Source organism: Rhinopithecus roxellana, chromosome 7 (genome assembly GCF_007565055.1).
Source record: "Rhinopithecus roxellana isolate Shanxi Qingling chromosome 7, ASM756505v1, whole genome shotgun sequence".
Taxonomy (NCBI): Eukaryota; Metazoa; Chordata; class Mammalia; order Primates; family Cercopithecidae; genus Rhinopithecus; species Rhinopithecus roxellana.
Genome location: NC_044555.1, coordinates 58,627,383 through 58,646,186, shown reverse-complemented (window position 1 = coordinate 58,646,186; position 18,804 = coordinate 58,627,383). Strand labels below are relative to the sequence as shown.

The 18,804-nt window shown below is 51.2% G+C and overlaps 1 protein-coding gene across 1 annotated transcript; it reads left to right on the top strand.

Moving 5' to 3' along the window:
* Positions 1–4,461: 4,461 nt before the first annotated feature.
* Positions 4,462–18,706, top strand: LOC115898574 (medium-wave-sensitive opsin 1). Its single transcript, XM_030933453.1, has 6 exons — positions 4,462–4,649; positions 9,671–9,967; positions 12,660–12,828; positions 14,306–14,471; positions 15,992–16,231; positions 18,490–18,706. The coding sequence occupies exons 1-6, from the start codon at positions 4,493–4,495 to the stop codon at positions 18,598–18,600; spliced, it is 1,140 nt and encodes a 379-aa protein (XP_030789313.1). The 5' UTR covers positions 4,462–4,492; the 3' UTR covers positions 18,601–18,706.
* The last annotated feature ends 98 nt before the right edge of the window (positions 18,707–18,804 follow it).

Here is an 18,804-nt window from a genome sequence, read left to right as displayed (position 1 = left end):
GTAGTGGTTAAATGTGTGTTCATCTTATCGTTATTTCTTAAAACATACATCATTGTTTTCTGCACCTTTATATACATATGCCAGATTTCACAGTTTTAAAACTATTTAAATGTTCAATATAGGCCAGGTGTGGTGGCTCATGCCTGTAATCCCAGCACTTTGGGAGGCCGAGGCGGGCAGATCACTTGAGGTCAGGAGTTCAAGACCAGTCTGGCCAACAGGGTGAAACCCCATCCGTTCGAAAAAAATAAAAGCCTGGCATGGTGGCTCACACCTATAATTCCAGCACTTTGGGAGGCCGAGGCAGGCGGATCACCTGAGGTCGGGAGTTCAAGACCAGCCTGACCGACATGGAGAAACCCCATCTCTACCAAAAATACAAACTTAGGTAGGTGTGGTGGCACATGCCTGTAATGCCAGCTACTCTGGAGGCTGAGGCAGGAGAATCGCTTGAACCCAGAAGGCAGAGGTTGCAGTGAGCTGAGATTGCACCAGTGCATTCCAACCTGGGCAACAAGAGCAAAACTCCATCTCAGAAAGGAAGGAAGGAAGGAAGGAAGGAAGGGAGGGAGGGAGGGAGGGAGGGAGGGAGGTAGGGAGGGAGGGAGGGAGGAAGGAAGGAAGGAAGGGGTATGCAGAATGCAGCACAGAGGCACAAAGAAATAGAAAACTTGAAAATAGAAGACATAGAAGATAGCGTGAGTAGGTTCTAACAAAAATGCAATTGTCACACCAGAGAGAGAAGACAGAGAGAATAAAGCAGCAGCAATATATATATAAGTTTTAAAATTTTTTTATTGAAAAGGAGTCACACTCTGTCGCCTAGGCTGGAGTGCCATGGCACGATCTCGGCTCACTGCCAACCTCTGCTGCCTTGGTTCAAGCAATTCTCGTGCCTCAGCCTCCCGAATAGCTGGAACTACAGGTGCGTGCCACCACGCCTAGCTAATTCGTTTGTATTTTTAGTAGAGATGGGGTTTCACCATGTTGGCAAGGACTGTTCTCGAACTCTCAAGCTCAGGTGATCCACCCACTTCGGCCTCCCAAAGTGCTGGGATTACAGGCATGAGCCACCATGACCGGCCCGCAGCAGCAATATTTTAAGAGATAACTCCCTAAGAACTTTCCAGAACTGAAGAAAGACACAAATTCACAAATTCAAGAAGCCCAATAAATCCTAAGCAGGGAAGACAGAAATAGGTCCACACCTAGGCACAAGATTTTTTTTTTTTTTTTTTTTTTTTTTTTTTTTGAAACAGAGTTTCGCTCTTGTTGCCCAGGCCGGAGTGCAGTGGTGTGATCTCGGCTCACTGCAAACCTCTGCCTCCCGGGTTTTAAGCGATTCTCCTGCCTCAGCCTCCCAAGTAGCTGGGATTACAGGCGCCCCGCCAATATGTCCAGCTAATTTTTGTATTTTTAGTACAGAGAGTGTTTCACCATGTTGGCCAGGCTGGTCTGGAACTCCTGACCTCAAATGATCCACCCGCCTCGGCCTCCCAAAGTGCTGGGATTACAAGCATGAGCCACTGCACCCGGCCGACACAAGATGTTAAAAGCAGCCAGAGGAAAAAAGCTGATTACCTTTAAAACCATGACTTTTAGACTGCAGGCTGCCTTCTCAATAGCATCAATGCAATCCAGAAGATAGTTGACTGATACCTTCGATACGCTGAGAGAATAACTGCCAGAGAGAAAAAAATAGGTCACATTCAAAGAATCAGAAGTCAGAATGGCTTCAGACTTCAGCAACAGCATGGGGAACTAGAAGACAATGAAGTACTGGCTGGGCACGGTGTCTCACGCCTGTAATCCCAGCACTCTGGGAAGCCCAGGCAGGCAGATCACTTGAAGTCAAGAGTTGAGACCAGCCTGACCAACATGAAGAAACTCTGTCTCTGCTAAAAATACAAAAATTAGCCGGGCATGGTGGTGAGCGCCTGTAATCCCACCTACTGAGGCAAGAGAATCACTTGAACCCAAGAGGCAGAGGTTGTAGTGAGCCAAGATCACGCCCCTGCACTCTCGCCTGGGCGACAGAGCAAGACTCCATCTTAAAAAAAAAAAAAGACAATGAAGTGCTGCCTTTGAAATTCTGAGGGAAAAATGATTTCCCAGCCTAAAATTCTACACCCCAACTGTCAACTGTGGGGTTAGACTAAAGACATGTTTAGACATGAAAGAGTTCAGTACACCATTGACAAATCTAAGAATTCATTAACTGTTAAAAACCAAGTCTTGCCAGGGCAGTGGTGTGCACCTGTGGTCCCAGTTACTCAGGATGCTGAGGCAGGAGGATCACTTGTGCCCAGCAAGTAGAGGCTGGAGTGACCTGTGACTGTGTTACTGCCCTTCAACCTGGGCAACAGAGTGAGTGAGAACTTGTCTCAAAAAAAAAAAAAGGTAGCGGGGCGTGGTGGCTCATGCCTGTAATCCCAGCACTTTGGGCGGCCAAGGCAGATGGATCACTTGAGGTCAGGAATTTGAGACCAGTATGGTCAACATTGTGAAACACTGTCCCTACTAAAAATATAAAAATTAGCTGGGCTTGGTGGCACACACCTGTAATCCCAGCTACTGGGAAGGCTGAGGCAGGAGAATTGCTTAAGCCCGGGAGACGGGGGTTGCAGTGAGCCGAGATTGTACCACTGCCCTCCAACCTGGCTGACAGAGTGAGATTGTCTCAAAAAAAAAAAAGTAATCACTAGAAAGAAGCTACATATGTACATAACCTCCAAATAACCAAGGGGAGAAAAAAATGGGACTTGATTAATAAAAAATAAATAAATAAATAAAAACAACATGAAAGAAAGGGGAAACAAAACAAAACAAAACAAGGGCTGGGTTGTGCTGGCTCATGCCTATAATCCCAGCACTTTGGAAGCCAAGGTGGGTGGATCTCTTGAGCCCAGGAGGTCGAGACCAGCCTGGGCAACATGGCGAAACCTGTCTCTATTAAAAAATAATTAACACAAAAATTATCCTGGAGTGGTGGTGCACACCTGTAGTCCCAGCTACCCAGGAGGCTGAGACGGCAGGGTCACTTGATCCTGGGGATGTTGAGGCTACCGTGATCGCACCACTGCCCTCCAGCCGGGGTGGCAGACTGAGACCCCATCTCAAAAAATAAATAAATAGGCTGGACGCGGTGGCTCACGCCTATAATCCCAGAACTTGGGGAGGCTGACGGGGGCGGATCACGAGGTCAGGAGATCAAGACCATCCTGGCTAACACGGTGAAATCCCGTCTCTACTAAAAAAATACAAAAAATTAACTGGGCGTGGTGGCGGGCACCTGTAGTCCCAGCTACTCAGGAGGCTGAGGCAGGAGAATGGCATGAACCCAGGAGGCGGAGCTTGCAGTGAGCCGAGATCACACCACTGCACTCCAGCCTGGGCGACAGAGCGAGACTCCGTCTCAAAAAGTTAAAAATAAATAAATCATAAATAAATAAAAGCAAAGAAATAAGAAAAGCAAGGCTTGAAATAGATCTAATAGATAAAGGGCTAATCATCACAATATATAAAGAACTGCAAACCAGTAAACTAAGAGCAAATAACCCCATATAAAGACATTAAAGGGTGGCCACGGACATCTCAGACAAGATGAAAAACGAAGGCAGTAAAACCTATGAAAAAACGTGTAATTGCAAGGTGATCGGGGAATAGTAAATGAAAAGCAACAATTAAATACTATTTTCTCATCCACCAGAACACCAAAAATTAAAAAGCCTAACAATGTCTAGGGCTGGTGAGAATGTGGCAGAAGGCGATGTCACATACTCTGCAAGCGGGAATCTAAACAGGTTTAGGGTTTTTTTTTTTTTTTTTTTATCGCAGTTAGGTGGCGTGTTAAATTTTTTTCTTGAGACGGAGTTTTGCTCTTGTTGCCCAGGCTGCAGTGCAATGGCTCGATCTTGGCTCAACGCAAGCTCGACCTCCCAGATACAAGGGATTCTCCGGTCTCAGCCTCCCAAGTAGCTCAGAGTACAAGTATGCGCCACTATGCCCAGCTAATTTTTTTGTCTTTAGTAGAAATGTGGTTTCACCATGTTAGTCAGGCTGGTCGCAAACTCCTGACCTCAGGTGATCCACCCACCTTGCCTGCCTCCCAAAGTGTTGGGATTACAGGTGTGTGCCACTGTGCCCAGCCACTTTTTTTTTTCTTTTTTTTTTTTTTTCAGATGGAGTCTTGCCCTGTCGCCCAGGCTGGAGTGCAGTGGCGCTATCTTGGCTCACTGCAACCTCCACCTTCCCGGTTCAATCGATTCTCCTGCCTCAGCCTCCCAGTAGCTAGGATTACAGGTTCCCAGCAAATCCCTCTGAGCCATCCTCGGGGGCTCACCTCAGGAGCAGGGGAGCAAGAGGTGGGAGGAGGAGGTCTAAGTCCCAGGCCCAATTAAGAGATCAGGTAGTGTAGGATTTGGGAGCTTTTAAGGTGAAGAGGCCCGGGCTGATCCCACAGGCCAGTATAAAGCGCCGTGACCCTCAGGTGATGCGCCAGGGCTGGCTGCCGTCGGGGACAGGGCTTTCCATAGCCATGGCCCAGCAGTGGAGCCTCCAAAGGCTCGCAGGCCGCCATCCGCAGGACAGCTATGAGGACAGCACCCAGTCCAGCATCTTCACCTACACCAACAGCAACTCCACCAGAGGTGAGCCAGCAGGCCCGTGGAGGCTGGGTGGCTGCACTGGGGGCCACCGGCCACCCACCTGCCCCGCCCAAGGGAATCTCTCTTCTGCACATCCCCACCAGCAGAGGCTTTCTCCCATAGCTTTTCAGACGACATGAATCCAGGGGTCCTCTCCGAATCTAGAAGGACACCATAATATCGAATATGCATTCGCAAGCCACACAGGCTTCCCAGCCTCTTTGAGAATCCATGGCTGGGGAAGAATTTATGTGCTGTTTCTTTCTGGCCCGTAGATGAGTGTGTTCACTGCTAGCAAGTAACCTCTCATTCCACGGAATCCCTCAGCTTCCTGGGGAAGAGTCGGGTCTGTCTTTACATTTGAAGCCAAAAGAAGGCAACATACTGACACACCAAGGGAGGCGGGAGGGTGGGGAAGACAGCAGCAGAGGGCAAGAAACTTCTAGAACTTCAGGGTCGGCAGAGATTGTAGCAGTCATTTTGTTGAACTCTATGATGGGGCCACACAGCTTCTGGCTGCACACCTCTGGGGGAAGAGGCTAGATTGGCACCCAGGGCCACCTTTCCGTTTGGAGCAGTCCTGGCAGAGAGGGCTCAGGCCCAATAGAAAGCTGAAAGCTCTCATCAGGGCAGCCCGAGTTCTCCCATTGGCAGTTGCCCAATCCAGAAGCTGCGCGCAGGCCCTCAAAGAAGCTGAGGACGCCAGTGACCTCCCTACTCCTGGCCCTCTCCCCTGGCTCCTCCTCTAAACCAAATTCCTTTGGTGCCTTCAAGAACATCGTGAAGGCAGGGCGCGGTGGCTCACGCCTGTAATCCCAGCACTTTGAGAGGCGCAGGCGGGCGGCTCACGAGGTCAAGAGATAGAGACCATCCTGGCCAACATAGTGAAACCCCGTCTCTACTAAAATTACAAAAATTAGCTGGGCTTCATGGCACACACCTGTAGTCTCAGCTACTCGGGAGGCTGAGGCAGGAGAATCGTTGAACCCGGGAGGCGGAGGTTGTGGTGAGCCAAGATCGTGCCACTGCACTCCAACCTGGTGACAGAGCGAGACTCCGTCTCAAAAAAAGAACATCATGCAGGCTATGGGGCTGTGGTTTCCAGAAAACCACGCCAGCTCCTTGGTTGCCAATAAATATCCCACTGTGGGGTGGCCAGGACCGAGTGCCAATTAGTGACAGAGTGCCCAGACCAAATCGGCTGAGGATCTTGCAGTTGACCTCAACGTGACTGTGCCCAGAATTTCCTTGGTGGCAATGCAACAGTCTCTTCCTAGATGTCCCCAGACTTCATCAATGCATGATGCTTCAATGCACTCTTTTCAAATGTCCGGGTGGGTTTTTTTTTTTTTTTTTTCCCACAAAACTTCAAGCATCTACTAAAGTAGAAGGAAGAGTGTAATAGAGTGTAATGAACCCCGGTACCCATTACTCAACTTCCACAGTTTCATCTCATTTCATCTGTAACCCCTCCACCACCCTTTCTTCCTGATTCTTGGAAGCAAATCCAAGACCTCACACCCTTCCCTCTGTAAATCTTTACTATGTTCCTCTAGGAGAAAAGGGATCTTCTCAATACATAACCACAAGTCATCATCACACTGACGAGTGTAACAGTATTTCCTGAATAGCTTCAAATACCTAATAGTGTTCAAAAAATGTCATACGTGTTTTCAGTTTGCTTGAACCAGGGCTCAAATGAGGTCCACACATTCAGACTGATTGATAGGCCTTTGACTATCTTTGAATCTAGAGGTTCCCTCTCTATCTCCCTGCAATTTATTTCTGGAAGAAAGCAAGTCGTTCATGAGGTAGCCTGACAGGCTCCTCTGACGTCGTTCATTATGATTTTTCTGTAAACTGGTAGTTGATCTGAGGGTCTGACCAGAGGCAGGTTGGATTTGTTGGTGTGTCTTGGCAAGGAGATTGTCTCTTTTCAGGGGTGTTGGCGGCTAGTGAAACTCAACGCCCAGACCAATTAAACCACTGCAGTGCGGATGGGAAATGATGGCATTCGGACACCTTACCCTGTCTTCACCTATTGGTGACCAAAACTTTCACATCTTCACAGGTCTTCTTCCCCTGAGGGTATATGCCACTAGGTCATGTAGTAAACCAGTGTGTTTCAAGTCCCTTAGAACAGTCGTTCCCTAAGTGATATGCCACTCAGTGGATATGCATTTAGCTTCATTTCTTTTGTTGCTGATTTTCAGAGATTGGTCTTTCAATTTAAATTTTTATTTTCTTTTCTTTTATTTTATTTTTTCAAGACACTCTCACTCTGTCGCCCAGGCTGGAGTGCAGTGGCGTGATGTCAGCTCACTGCAACCTCCACCTCCTGGGTTCAAGCGATTCTCCTGCCTCAGGCTCCCGAGGAACTGGGACTACAGGTGCCTACCACCACGTCCAGCTAATTTTTTTATTTTCAGTAGAGACAGGGTTTCACCATGTTGGCCAGGCTGGTCTCATACTGCTGACCTCAAGTCATCCGCCCACCTCAGCTTCCCAAAGTGCTGGGATTGCAGATGTGAGCCACCGACCCCAGCCACTTAAATTTTGTTTTATAATTATGTAATAAAACAGTTAAAAGTTTCAAATTAAAGTCTAGAAAAGAAGGTGTACTTGAAGAAGTCTGGCTTCTCTGCACCTCTGTGTTCCCCTCTCCCCCCGCTGCCGCCTTCCCTCTCTCCCTGTATTTCCTCGAATCACTTTGCCTGGGAGTTGACTTTGATTCTCTTGCTCGTTGCTTCACAAAATCAGTTCCAGAACTTTCACGAGGGCGAGGCAGGCCATTACACCAGCTCTAGTTGCACTGGTGGCAGCTCCTGTCCCCTCCCCAACTGCTGCTGGGACCTGTTCTCTCCTTTGCCCCCTTGTCCCTGCACTGCCCAATTTGGACCGCAAGGGTTGCCAGGGAAGAGAACTGGCTGCCTTGTTTTGAGAGGTCACAGCACCTAGATTGCTGCAGCCCCTTGCACTTGCCTACAGGCCAGAGTGTCCCAAACCCTCCCAGTCTCAGCTGCTCTTCCCCAGTTCACCCCAGGTACTTCTCAGGGAAGAGCTGCCGACAGTTTGGGGGTTCTCTGTTCTTAGGTCCATCAGCAACCCCATTGTTCCCCTCTGCTTCCTTCTGCACGGAGACTGACACCACGAAGGCCTTCAATTGTCAATGGTCTGTCCCTGCTGCTCATACTGGGGGTTCCTGGGGAGCCAGTGCCAGGTATCAGGATTGCAGACATTGTCAGTGGGTTTCTGGAAGCTCCTTGTGTTACGAACAAATGGGGCCCATGCACAGAGGACAGCAGAGGCCTTGTGGGATCCAGCTGTGCTAGGGGTGAGATTTATCTGTCTCTCCTGGCCGGAGCCAGGAAATCCCCATTTTTCTTAAGCTAGCTTGAGTTGGACTTTTCTAACACACAACTAAAGAATCTCTTGATAAATCTTGGGACTCTCCATGAGGCCTTATATAGCAGCAAGTCTGTGGCTTGCAATCCCTTCAAGTAATCTACCAAAAACAATGTTACGACAAAGGTCCTTCCAACAAAAAAGGTGTAGAGCCCTAGCAAACTCCTACAAATAAAAAGGAGAAGTAATGCATTTGTAGTCCCAGCTACTTGGGAGGCTGAGGTGGGCGGGTCACTTGAAGTCAGGAGTTCGAGACCAGCCTAGGCAATATAGCCAGACCCCATCTCTACAGAAATAAAAAAATTAGCCATTGCGGTAATGTGCACCTGGTAGTCCCAGATACCTGAGGGCCTGAGGCAGGAGAATCACTTGAACCCGGGAGACAGAGGTTGCAGTGAACCAAGATCACACCACTGCACTCGAGCCTGGGCGACAGAGCAAGACTCTGTCTCATAAAACAAAAAACAAAACAAAAAAAGAAAAGAAAAGAATAAAAGAGAAATTACCATAGATTGGGTGGCTTTTAAATGACAAATTTATTTCTCACAGCTCTGGAGGCTGGAAGTCAGGGTGCCAGCGTGGTGGGCTCTGGTGAGGAACCTCTTCCTGGCCACAGATTGCCAACAGCTTGTTGTATCCTTACAGGGTAGAAAGACAGCTAGAAAGCGCTCTAGGGACTCTTTCAAAAAAATTAAAAAGTTTTCATTAAAAAAAATATTTTTTTACATGAGGTGTTGCCATGTTGCCCCGGTTGGATTTGAACTCCTGGGCTCAAGAGACACTCCTGCCTCAGCCTCCCAAAGTGCTGGGATTATAGGCATGAGCCACCATTCCCAGCTAATTTGGACTGTTCCCAAAGGCTCAAGTGATCCTTCCACGTTGGCCTGCTGAGTGGCTGGGGTTACAGGCCTGAGCCACCATGCCCAGCTTCTAGGGCCCCTTTCATAAGGGCACTAATCCCATTCATGAGGGCCCCACTTGCTCTGCACACATGAACTGAATGACCTGCCAAAGGCCCCACCTCCTAATACCGTCACCTTAGGGGTTGGGATTTCAACACAGGAATTTATGGGGGACACGCACATTCAGATCATCATGAACAGTAACTCCTATATGTGACAGAAGGTGACAGAGGTGGGTAGTGGTCTTCCCCTCAAGGGGGTGAGTTACTACTAGTTGGGGAATCTGGAAAGGCTTCTAGAAGGCAAATGCATCTGAGCTGGGCTTTACACGAGGAAAGCGTCTGTCTATGGAAGGGCGGAGGACTCTGGGAGGTAGGAGGTGGAGCTGAGGCGAAGGGAAGAGGGGAGCAGGGAAGCGGGGTGACTGCACACTGGGAGCAAGGGATCAGATGGGGGAGATGATGAGGAGTTCCGTTAAGTTCAAGGTGCCAGTGCCGGTGACCAGCAGGCGATGGTCTCTGGCTTGAGCGACAGGATGGAGGGGAGGCTGTCGGTCTAAGGATGGGCAAAGCTGGAGGGAAAGAGCCAATTGCAAAAGCAGGAGGGCGGGAGGGGGAGGGGAGGCCTTGATGGGGCAGGAAGAGGTGAGATCGGCATTGGTATAGACAGGCGGGGCTGCCCCCCAGCTCCTCTCTCTCCTCTGCCTCCTGCCCCCAGGCCCCTTTGAAGGCCCCAACTACCACATCGCTCCCAGATGGGTGTACCACCTCACCAGTGTCTGGATGATCTTTGTGGTCATCGCATCCGTCTTCACAAATGGGCTTGTGCTGGCTGCCACCATGAAGTTCAAGAAGTTGCGCCACCCGCTGAACTGGATCCTGGTGAACCTGGCGGTTGCTGACCTAGCAGAGACCGTCATCGCCAGCACTATCAGTGTTGTGAACCAGGTCTATGGCTACTTCGTGCTGGGCCATCCTATGTGTGTCCTGGAAGGCTACACCGTCTCCCTGTGTGGTAAGCCAGTTGGGGCCCAAGCTCAGCAGAAACCATTCATTCACTCTGCAAGCCCCTCCAACCACCTCATGATGAGCTGGGCCCAGCTTCTCCTGTGGGTCTGTCTCCCTCCACATCTGTGCCTCACATCCATATAATGAAGGGTTCTGGAGGTTTCTATCTGGACAGTCACATTAAATTCAGCTCCCTTCAGTCCAACATACACTGAGTTCCTACTCTTGAGTCAGGCTCTGCCCGAGAACAGCCAGTTCGGAGCTATGGGGTTGGTGTGGGGGGAGACAGATACAGAGCTAGACAACTCCAGAACAGTAGGGGAGTGGGGACTCTGGGCACCCTGGACAGAACTCCCCTGCAATTAGGAATGCCTGCCATTTCAGCTCACCGGCATCTGCTTTTCCTGGAGGAGACACAATTCTCAGATCTTCTCCCCATCCCCATCACTAATATATCTGTGGGCCACGATTCCGCTCAGGTCAGCAGACAGTGGCCGAGAGGTACCAGTGTGCCAGGCTCTGTGCTAAGGAGAGGGCCCTACACCCAGACGGCGACCACACAGTACTGTCATCAGTCCTCTCAGACAAGAAGGGGCCTGGGGCAGGTGGTGGAGGAGCGAGTGGGAGCAGTTGGTGGTTCTAGTGGGCAGAGTACCACCAAGCAGCCGTGGCTGCCAGACACAAGGTGGCCAGGCCCAGGTCTTGGAGGCCTCAGAGGTCACACCCAGCAGCTGGAACTTTATTTCAGGAGGAGGAGACCCCACATCCAACAGGAGCAGCTCCTGCTCTTGCCTCCCCTCCTCTCTCTTAGCAGCCTCCCCACCCGGTTAACTGCCTTGAATTGTACCCACGATGGCCCAGACCAGAGAGGGCGCTTGTCCAAGTCCCGGCACTACCCTGACAGTCTAGAAGGGGAGCCAAGGGAAGGTCAGGCAGAGAAGGTCCATCCTCAGGTCCAGTGCTCTCTGCAGCAGGCATGGCCTCGGTGGTCACACGACCCTTCCTGAGTGCCCCCCTGCATCGCCGCCCACGTCTGTCTCTGTTTCTGCCAGGGTCTCCTGCTCACCCTTGCCTCTGCTCATGGTCTGTTCCTGGGTGAGTCAGGTGCCAAGCAGCCAGCACTTCCCCACCAGTTTTGGTCCACGGATGACCTTGGCCATCTGGGAAGCCTATGGACCCCATCTCAGAGGAATTTTTGCAAACACATAAAATGAGACCCCTAGGATTACAAAGGCAGCAAATTATATTGAAAACCAGTTATCCAAGTATTAAACATTCATCAGTAGCACAGTCTTTCGTTAAAAGCATTTATTGGCCAGGCTCATGCCTGTAATCCCAGCACTTTGGGAGACTGAGGTAGGAGGACTGCTTGCCTCCAGGAGTTTGAGACCAGCCTGGGCAACATAGTGAGACCTCTTCTCTACAACAGATAAAAACAGCTGGGCGTGGTGGCACACCAGTAGTCCCAGGACTACTCAGGAGGCTGAGGTGGGAGGATCACTTGAGCTCTGGAGGTCAAGACTTCAGTGAGCTGTGATGGCAGCACTGCACTCAGCCTGGGCAACAGAGTGAGATTCTGTCTCAAAAAGTAAATAAAAATAAAAGCATGTATTAAACGTATTAGTGACACCACTCAGTACTAAAGTATTAAATAACAGGATCCCGCCTGACAACCACTGTTATTTCAGAGTAGTGATGAACATAAGTGATGTTCGAACTGTCTGCCACCTCTATGAATTGACAGAAAAACATCTGTGACCTCTCTCGCTGACCGAGTCACGGGTACTGCTAATACTGTCACGTTCATAATGGAAGGAAATGCCCAGTGTCTGTTCGAGGTAGATGGAAAGAAAGATGTCGTTTTTTCCACCTCAGTCTGTGGAGCCCTGAATTCTGTGTGCAGACGTTTGGGGTCTAAGCAGGACAGTGGGAAGCTGTCTCCATCTACTGCAGAGAGGGAGCCGGGGAGAATCTAAGGCCTTTACAAACGCCTAAAGGAACATGGGTGTGTACCGGAAGGAGGAACGCCGGGTTCTACACAGGGCCTGATTCCTTGCTCTTGGCTGGGACAACAGCACCTCAGTGTGGCTATGCTGCTCTGGACGTGGCCATCAAGAGTTCTGTCATTAGAGGAAGGGCTGGTGGCCAAGAGGGCAAGAAGTGGTAACAGGGCTCCTGTGGGTGAACAGGCACCGGCCACTGCGTCTGTGGCTCTGGCTTCCCTTTTGGTGCTGGATGTGTGGAGGTTGAGGACAGAGCTCCCTGAGTTCTGTTCCCAGATTCGAGATTCTAAGACTGGGTTGGCAAGAAACCCACTGGCCAAACTGGGAGCTCTAAGCTCCTGCTCCAGAGGGAGAGCAACAGAGGTTTAAGAGGAAAGAAAGAAAGGGGGGAGGAGAGGAGGAGAACAGAGGAGTGGAGAGTAAGGCACTGGGGTCAGTGGGGAAGCAAGGCGGGAGGAGAGGCTGAATGAGATGGGGAAGGAAGTGGAAAGCAGGAGTTAGGGAAACAAGCTGACCCAGAGGCCTGTTCACCCTGGACCTGAAAACACTCTTTGGAGACTTAGGTTTTACAGCTGGGTGGGAGGACACCTCCTGATTTTGAAAGCTTTCGGCTGGTCGGGGAAGGGAGCAGTGACATTGAAGGCTGTTCCACCTTTGCTTCGGCACAAAGCCCTCATCTGTCTGGTCTCCCTGTAGGAATCACAGGTCTCTGGTCCCTGGCCATCATTTCCTGGGAGAGATGGATGGTGGTCTGCAAGCCCTTTGGCAACGTGAGATTTGACGCCAAGCTCGCCATTGTGGGCATTGTCTTCTCCTGGGTATGGGCTGCTGTGTGGACGGCCCCGCCCATCTTTGGTTGGAGCAGGTAAGGGTGCAAGGGCACAAGATGGAGTGGGCAGGGTCAGACTCTGTGACCTTAAGGCAAATCACTTCCTTTCTCTGGGCATCTCTGAGCGTGCAACGTCTATCAACGTATGAATGTGGCTGCAACATAGAAATGGATCTGTGGTCCCCGAACCTCTGGAAACATATTTGTCCCAAGCACGATCGGGTCACAGGAGCACACGGAGCTCAGGCCATCGACACAGCTGTCAGTGAACAGACAGTGTGTTTGCATTCCAGGTCTCTTTCTTGCACATGCTGCCCCCCATGCCCCCCACCTTTCAGAGGCTGCTTGGGTCATAGATCCACCTGGGCGTGCAGAGGACATGTCCTGGCCAGGCCAAGCAAGTGGCTCAAAGGTTTGATTGGGAGGGACTGGATGGGACAGCATTTCACTGTTTTATCAACAAGCTCGTGAATAAGTTCTCGTGGTGTTTGGAGAGCGAACATTCTTTCTTTGGGAACGTTCCATCATTCTGGGAAACAAACCTTGTGAAAGCCTGTCTCTGTCTCCCACCCTCCTCATGCCGCCATGCCCCACACAGTTGCCTGTTATCAAACATGTGTGGTGAGCTGACCCTGGTGGAGGCTCTCCCGCGGGTTATCTCATTTAATCCTTCAGGCCACCCAGTGAGCAGGGCCTTTTATTTCAGTCATGGCCTAGCTGACCTCAGATAAAAGACTCAGCTCTTCACGGGTGTTCTCAGAAGGTCAGGGCAAGATGGAACCTCACACTCCGTTTGTAAAAAGGGCGAGTGATAGGGTAGATGAAAATGTTCTGGAAGCAGATAGTGGAGATGTTTGCACAGCATCGTGCATAGTGAAAGTACCAAAGGTCATAAAGGTACTTTTTTTTTTTCTTTTTTTAGACAGGGTCTCACTCTGTCACCCAGGCTGGCACAGTGCAGTGGTGTAATTATGGCTCACTGCATTCTCGACGTCCTGGGCTCAAGTGATCCTCCCACCTCAGCCTCCTGATGAGCTGGGACTACAGGTGCACCACTTTACCCGGCTAATTTTTTTATTTTTTGTAGAGACAAGATCTCACTGCGTGTTCCAGGCTAGTCTTGAACTCCTGGGCTCAAGCAATCCTCCTACATCTGCCTCCCAATATGCTGGGATTATAGGCGTGAGCCATTGTGCCTGGCCTCTAATGGTACATTTTATGTTATGTATATTTTACCAGAATTTTAAAAACAGGAAAGGCATGAAATCTAAAAATGGATAAAGATTTACCAAAATCCTACACAACGGTTTCGTTTTGGGTTGATGAAAATGTTCTGGAAGCACAGGTGGTGACTGTCACAGAATTGATCACTTCAAACTGGGAAATTTCATGCAAAGTGAATTTCACCTCAATTTAAAGAAACAAACCCCACCCGAGTCAGCACCATGCCTGAGCTGGGGGTCCTGGGTCACTGCCCCCTGCATCAGGACTGGCTGCTGGCCCTTCTCTCCAGGTACTGGCCCCACGGCCTGAAGACTTCATGCGGCCCAGATGTGTTCAGTGGCAGCTCGTACCCCGGGGTGCAGTCTTACATGATTGTCCTCATGGTCACCTGCTGCATCACCCCACTCAGCATCATCGTTCTCTGCTACCTCCAAGTGTGGCTGGCCATCCGAGCGGTAAGCCCCCCGATTCCTCCTGGCCTCACCCCCCTCTTGCCCCTAAGTTGTTCTGCCCCCAAATCAGTCCACTGAGACTCCTAAACTATTTTTTCAAAAATCATTAGAGAAGAGGATTCTACCCCATAAGAAAATATTAAGATCCAGCGATGAGAATCAGGCGATTCCTTTGGGGCTTTACCACTGCCTACTGCCTCCAGGTTCAGCCCCAGCCCCATTGTTCCTCAGCTCTGTGAGACAGGAAAGCACTGCCACTCCCTCCCTGGAGGAGTCCACTAAGGGAACAGAGGTGTGCCTTTCCCCGACCCTGGACAGTTCTCCCCGGGGTGGAAAGGCTGCCTTTCCCACAGAGTAGAGTGGAGCAGCCACATCAGCAAATGACACCTGCAAATCAAGGCATGTTTTTATGAGGCTGCCGCCGGAGTACCCTTGTCCCTTTCATAGGTTGTGGGGCCGACCAAGAAGTGGACCCGAGTGTGCCATTTGACCCCCGACCCACTCTCCACCCTCCATGTCTGGCCCTCTGCCTTGGGAGGCTGATCCTGTCCACAGCCATCACCCCCTACCCCTAGACTAGGTTACCACTGGGAGCCCCCGCGGGACATCAGGCAAGCGAGGAGAGCAAGGCTGGTTCTTTCTGTTAGCAGTGGGAGCCCTTTCAGGGTGGTGGGCTTTCCTATATGAAGCTACCTGTGCCCACAATTGGATGGGCATGCCTGCTGAGCTCTCCCTAGAGGAGTCTGTGAGCCTGTGAAAGGCCCCCTTACCCCACCACCTTGGGCTGAAGGCTCCCACACGTACCCAACCATAGCTTGGGCTGTATTAGTCTGGGATGGTGGAGCCCCAGCTCCAGAATGTGACCCCAGCCCTGCTATCTTGGCCGTCCCCGCATTCCAGCCCTCACAGTCCCTCTCTCATCCCCACTCATCTGCCTGCCATCAGTCCCCCATCCCTGGCAGCCGGTTGCTGGCCTTTGTGGCCTCCCCCACAGTGCTTCTGCCTGGAGGTCATTCGTCTCCTTCCAGCTGCCCTCAGCCGCCTCACAATGAGTCCAGGGCAGGATTTAGCCCACAGAGGGACCAACCTGGCCTAGGAAGCCTGAGGGAAGTGTATGCATTGCTCTGAAACTCCCACTGGGCACCCCGCCAGCCACGGCTTTCGCCTCCCCCGTCATCTCCAACTTGTTAGCTCCTTCATTCTCCACACCCAGTGATCAGGTCCGGCCTCCATGCTCAGGCCTGAGCGCAGGACAGGACAGTCTGTTAAGGGATCAGGTGAAGCAAAGGAGCTTGTTAGATCCAGCTCTGAGGTCGTCTTAGGCCAGGCCTAGCTACGTGCCACCTCCAATTCTAGAACTCCCCCAGGGCCAGCCTGAGGCCGCCATGTCTGCCTGGGACCGGCTATGCAGGGCTGGAAGCTGGCTGCTGGGCTCCTCTCCTCCTCCACACAACTCCCTATGCCTGGGGCACCTGCCTCTTGCTGCTCCCCAACCCCCGACTCACTGTCCCTGTCTCCCTCAGGTGGCAAAGCAGCAGAAAGAGTCTGAATCCACCCAGAAGGCAGAGAAGGAAGTGACGCGCATGGTGGTGGTGATGTTCCTGGCATTCTGCTTCTGCTGGGGACCTTACGCCTTCTTCGCATGCTTTGCTGCTGCCAACCCTGGCTACGCCTTCCACCCTCTGATGGCTGCCCTGCCAGCCTACTTTGCCAAAAGTGCCACTATCTACAACCCCATTATCTATGTCTTTATGAACCGGCAGGTAAGCAACGCCATCAGCAGATCCCACTCAAAATACTGTGTGGCCTAGAAGGACAGAGTGATGGCCCCACCTGGAATCATGTCTCTGATGAGAAGCCCGTGGAGCATCTGGGGGATCCCCCAGGGAAATGACCGGGAAAGGCTCAGCATGTGACCCAGCCCCAGTCAGAGCTCCAGCTGGCCCTTAGCAGAAGGCTTAGGTACGCCCTCTGGAATCCTTTATAGTCTCAGCCTGAGGGTGGCATTTCCCAAACTGTCTGTGTGCCGTGTGCTCTTCCTTTCCGGTGGCCCTAGAACTATGGCTGCCGAGCTTCAGGGGCTCCCCTGGCGTTCAGACGCTCTAGGAGTTGGTGAGCCCTAGGTATATCCACCCTACGTGTGCCCCTCTTCTGTTCAGACTCAACCCTTCTCAACCCTCATCTCTCCATTTTCAAACCATAACCTCTGGAATTTGTCTTCCTATAAGAACAAAAGTCGGCCCTTCTTGGCTACACTGACCAAGAGTTCAAGAGCTTTCATGAGTTCGTGGGTTAGTTCAGTGGGGAAGTGCTGTGGTCCTGCCCAGAGGCAGCCTCCTTAGCTGACATATTGGGCCTCAGCAGCAAGCTGCTCACACACCTAAATCCCCCCACCTCCTGTAGGTTACAAGCTTCATTAAAGCGCAGCTGGGATGTGACTCGATGGTGGCCAGAAAGGTGCGCAGGGGCCTCCCATTTCACCAGGCCCAGTCCATCCCTTCCACGCGGCTCTTCCTTGCTCCTCCATCTGAGAGCCACTCAACGGCTCCAGCCCCTTTGGCTCGGCTTTGACTCACACAAGCCAAGTCTGCAGAGTTCATTAAGGGTTCATTCTCTCTGGTAACTTTTAAACAGTAAGTAGGACCAGGCCTGCAGTGGATTTCCGGGAACTCGCTGTAGCACACTGATGCCCAGAGTGTAGTTCTATCCCTGACCCCCGTTTCCTGACTTTCATGAGGATCTTTTCTAGGTTTCTGGAATCCTAAACTATCTTGCAAAGTACTGTCTTTACTGGATTATTTCCATTCTCCCTTCCAGAACTCCCCCTCCTAGACAGATGTCGGCACTTCTGGACCTCACCAGGCCCCCAACTTTGCTTTCACCCTTTCCACATAATTATCCTGTCCTGCCACATTCTGAGAGAATTTTCTGGAACGCAGTTCCAAGAAGACAGGAAATTATGCTGAGGACAGAGTCTGGCACACAGTGGGTGCTCAGGCAGCAGCTGCTGGATGGACTCCTCAGCCCTATCTCCCAGCTCTTCAGCGGAGCTGATTCTGCTGTTCATCCCATGTCTTATGTTATTAATTTCAACCATTATATTTTTTAATTTTGAGAGTTTTGATGATAGAGGGAGGTAGAGCTAGTCAGGAGTAGGCCTGAAAGAGTTAGAAAATGCCTTTGGTCTGGGTCCTCAAAGCATTGCGGTTACTTCAGTGATGACACAGGACATGATTTGAGACATTCATATGGCCCAGATCTCTTTGGGGTGAAGCAGCAAAGACAGACCCCCTCCTGGTACCGGAAGACGCTTGCCTGGAGAGATAAGGTAGGGGCTAGATTGTCATTACCTAAGCCTCACCTTGCCCCAGATCCATGGACTGGAAAAAACATAACAACCACATGTCTTTTCATTAACATTCCTCTGAGCCGCTCACCAGACAGTCTGGGGACAGGTCACCACTGCCCCTTAGCTGTCACTGTGGATGACTGTCCTGGGGCTGCCGTCACAAACTACCACAAACTCGGTGGCTTCAAACCACAGAAGTGGATTCTCTCACGGTTCTGGAAATCATGAGTCTGAAATCAGGGTGTTGGCAAATGGAAAGGTTTCCCATGGAGGCCGAGAGGGAGAAACAGCTGCAGGGCTGCCGGCAGTCCTTGGCGCTCCTTGACTCCAAGGTGTGTCGCCCCAGTCTCTGCCTTCATCTTCACGTGGCCATCTTCCCTCTGTCTGCGTGTCCGTGTCTAAGCATTCCTTTTCTTATGAGGACATCAGTCATTGGATTAGGGCCCACCCGGCTCCAGTGTGACCTCGTCTTAACCTGAACACATCTTTTGGGGGACACACTTCAACCCAGTGTAGTCAGATGACATCCCGGCGTGTGAGGGAGAAATAGCCCAAGCCTTCCTCCATCCCCCATGGCGTTCAGAACGGGTGAACGGAAGGCTCGGGCACGTATGTTCAGCACAGGGCTCCACCCTTTCCTGCTCTGCTCAATAACACTTTCTGTCCTTCCAGTTTCGAAACTGCATCTTGCAGCTTTTTGGGAAGAAGGTTGACGATGGCTCTGAACTCTCCAGCGCCTCCAAAACGGAGGTCTCATCTGTGTCCTCGGTGTCGCCTGCATGAGATCTGCCTCCTACCCGTCCCGCCCACCGGGGCTTTGGCCACCTCTCCCTTCCCCCTCCTTCTCCATCCCTGTGAAATAAATGTAATTTATCTTTGCCAAAACCAACAAAGTCACAGAGGCTTTCACTGCAGTTTGGGACCACCTGAGCCTCTGCATGTGCAGGCACTGGGTCTCGAGACGGTGCGAGGGGGATAAAGAGGAGA

What these genes read in the sequence shown, in the direction of transcription:
- LOC115898574 (XM_030933453.1), top strand. Translation starts at nt 4,493, where the DNA reads ATGCGCCAGGGCTGGCTGCCGTCGGGGACAGGGCTTTCCATAGCCATG. An exon ending in CAACAGCAACTCCACCAGAG is followed by an intron (nt 4,650 to 9,670) that starts GTGAGCCAGCAG and finishes TCCTGCCCCCAG; the next exon opens with GCCCCTTTGAAGGCCCCAAC. An exon ending in TGTGGCTGGCCATCCGAGCG is followed by an intron (nt 14,472 to 15,991) that starts GTAAGCCCCCCG and finishes TGTCTCCCTCAG; the next exon opens with GTGGCAAAGCAGCAGAAAGA.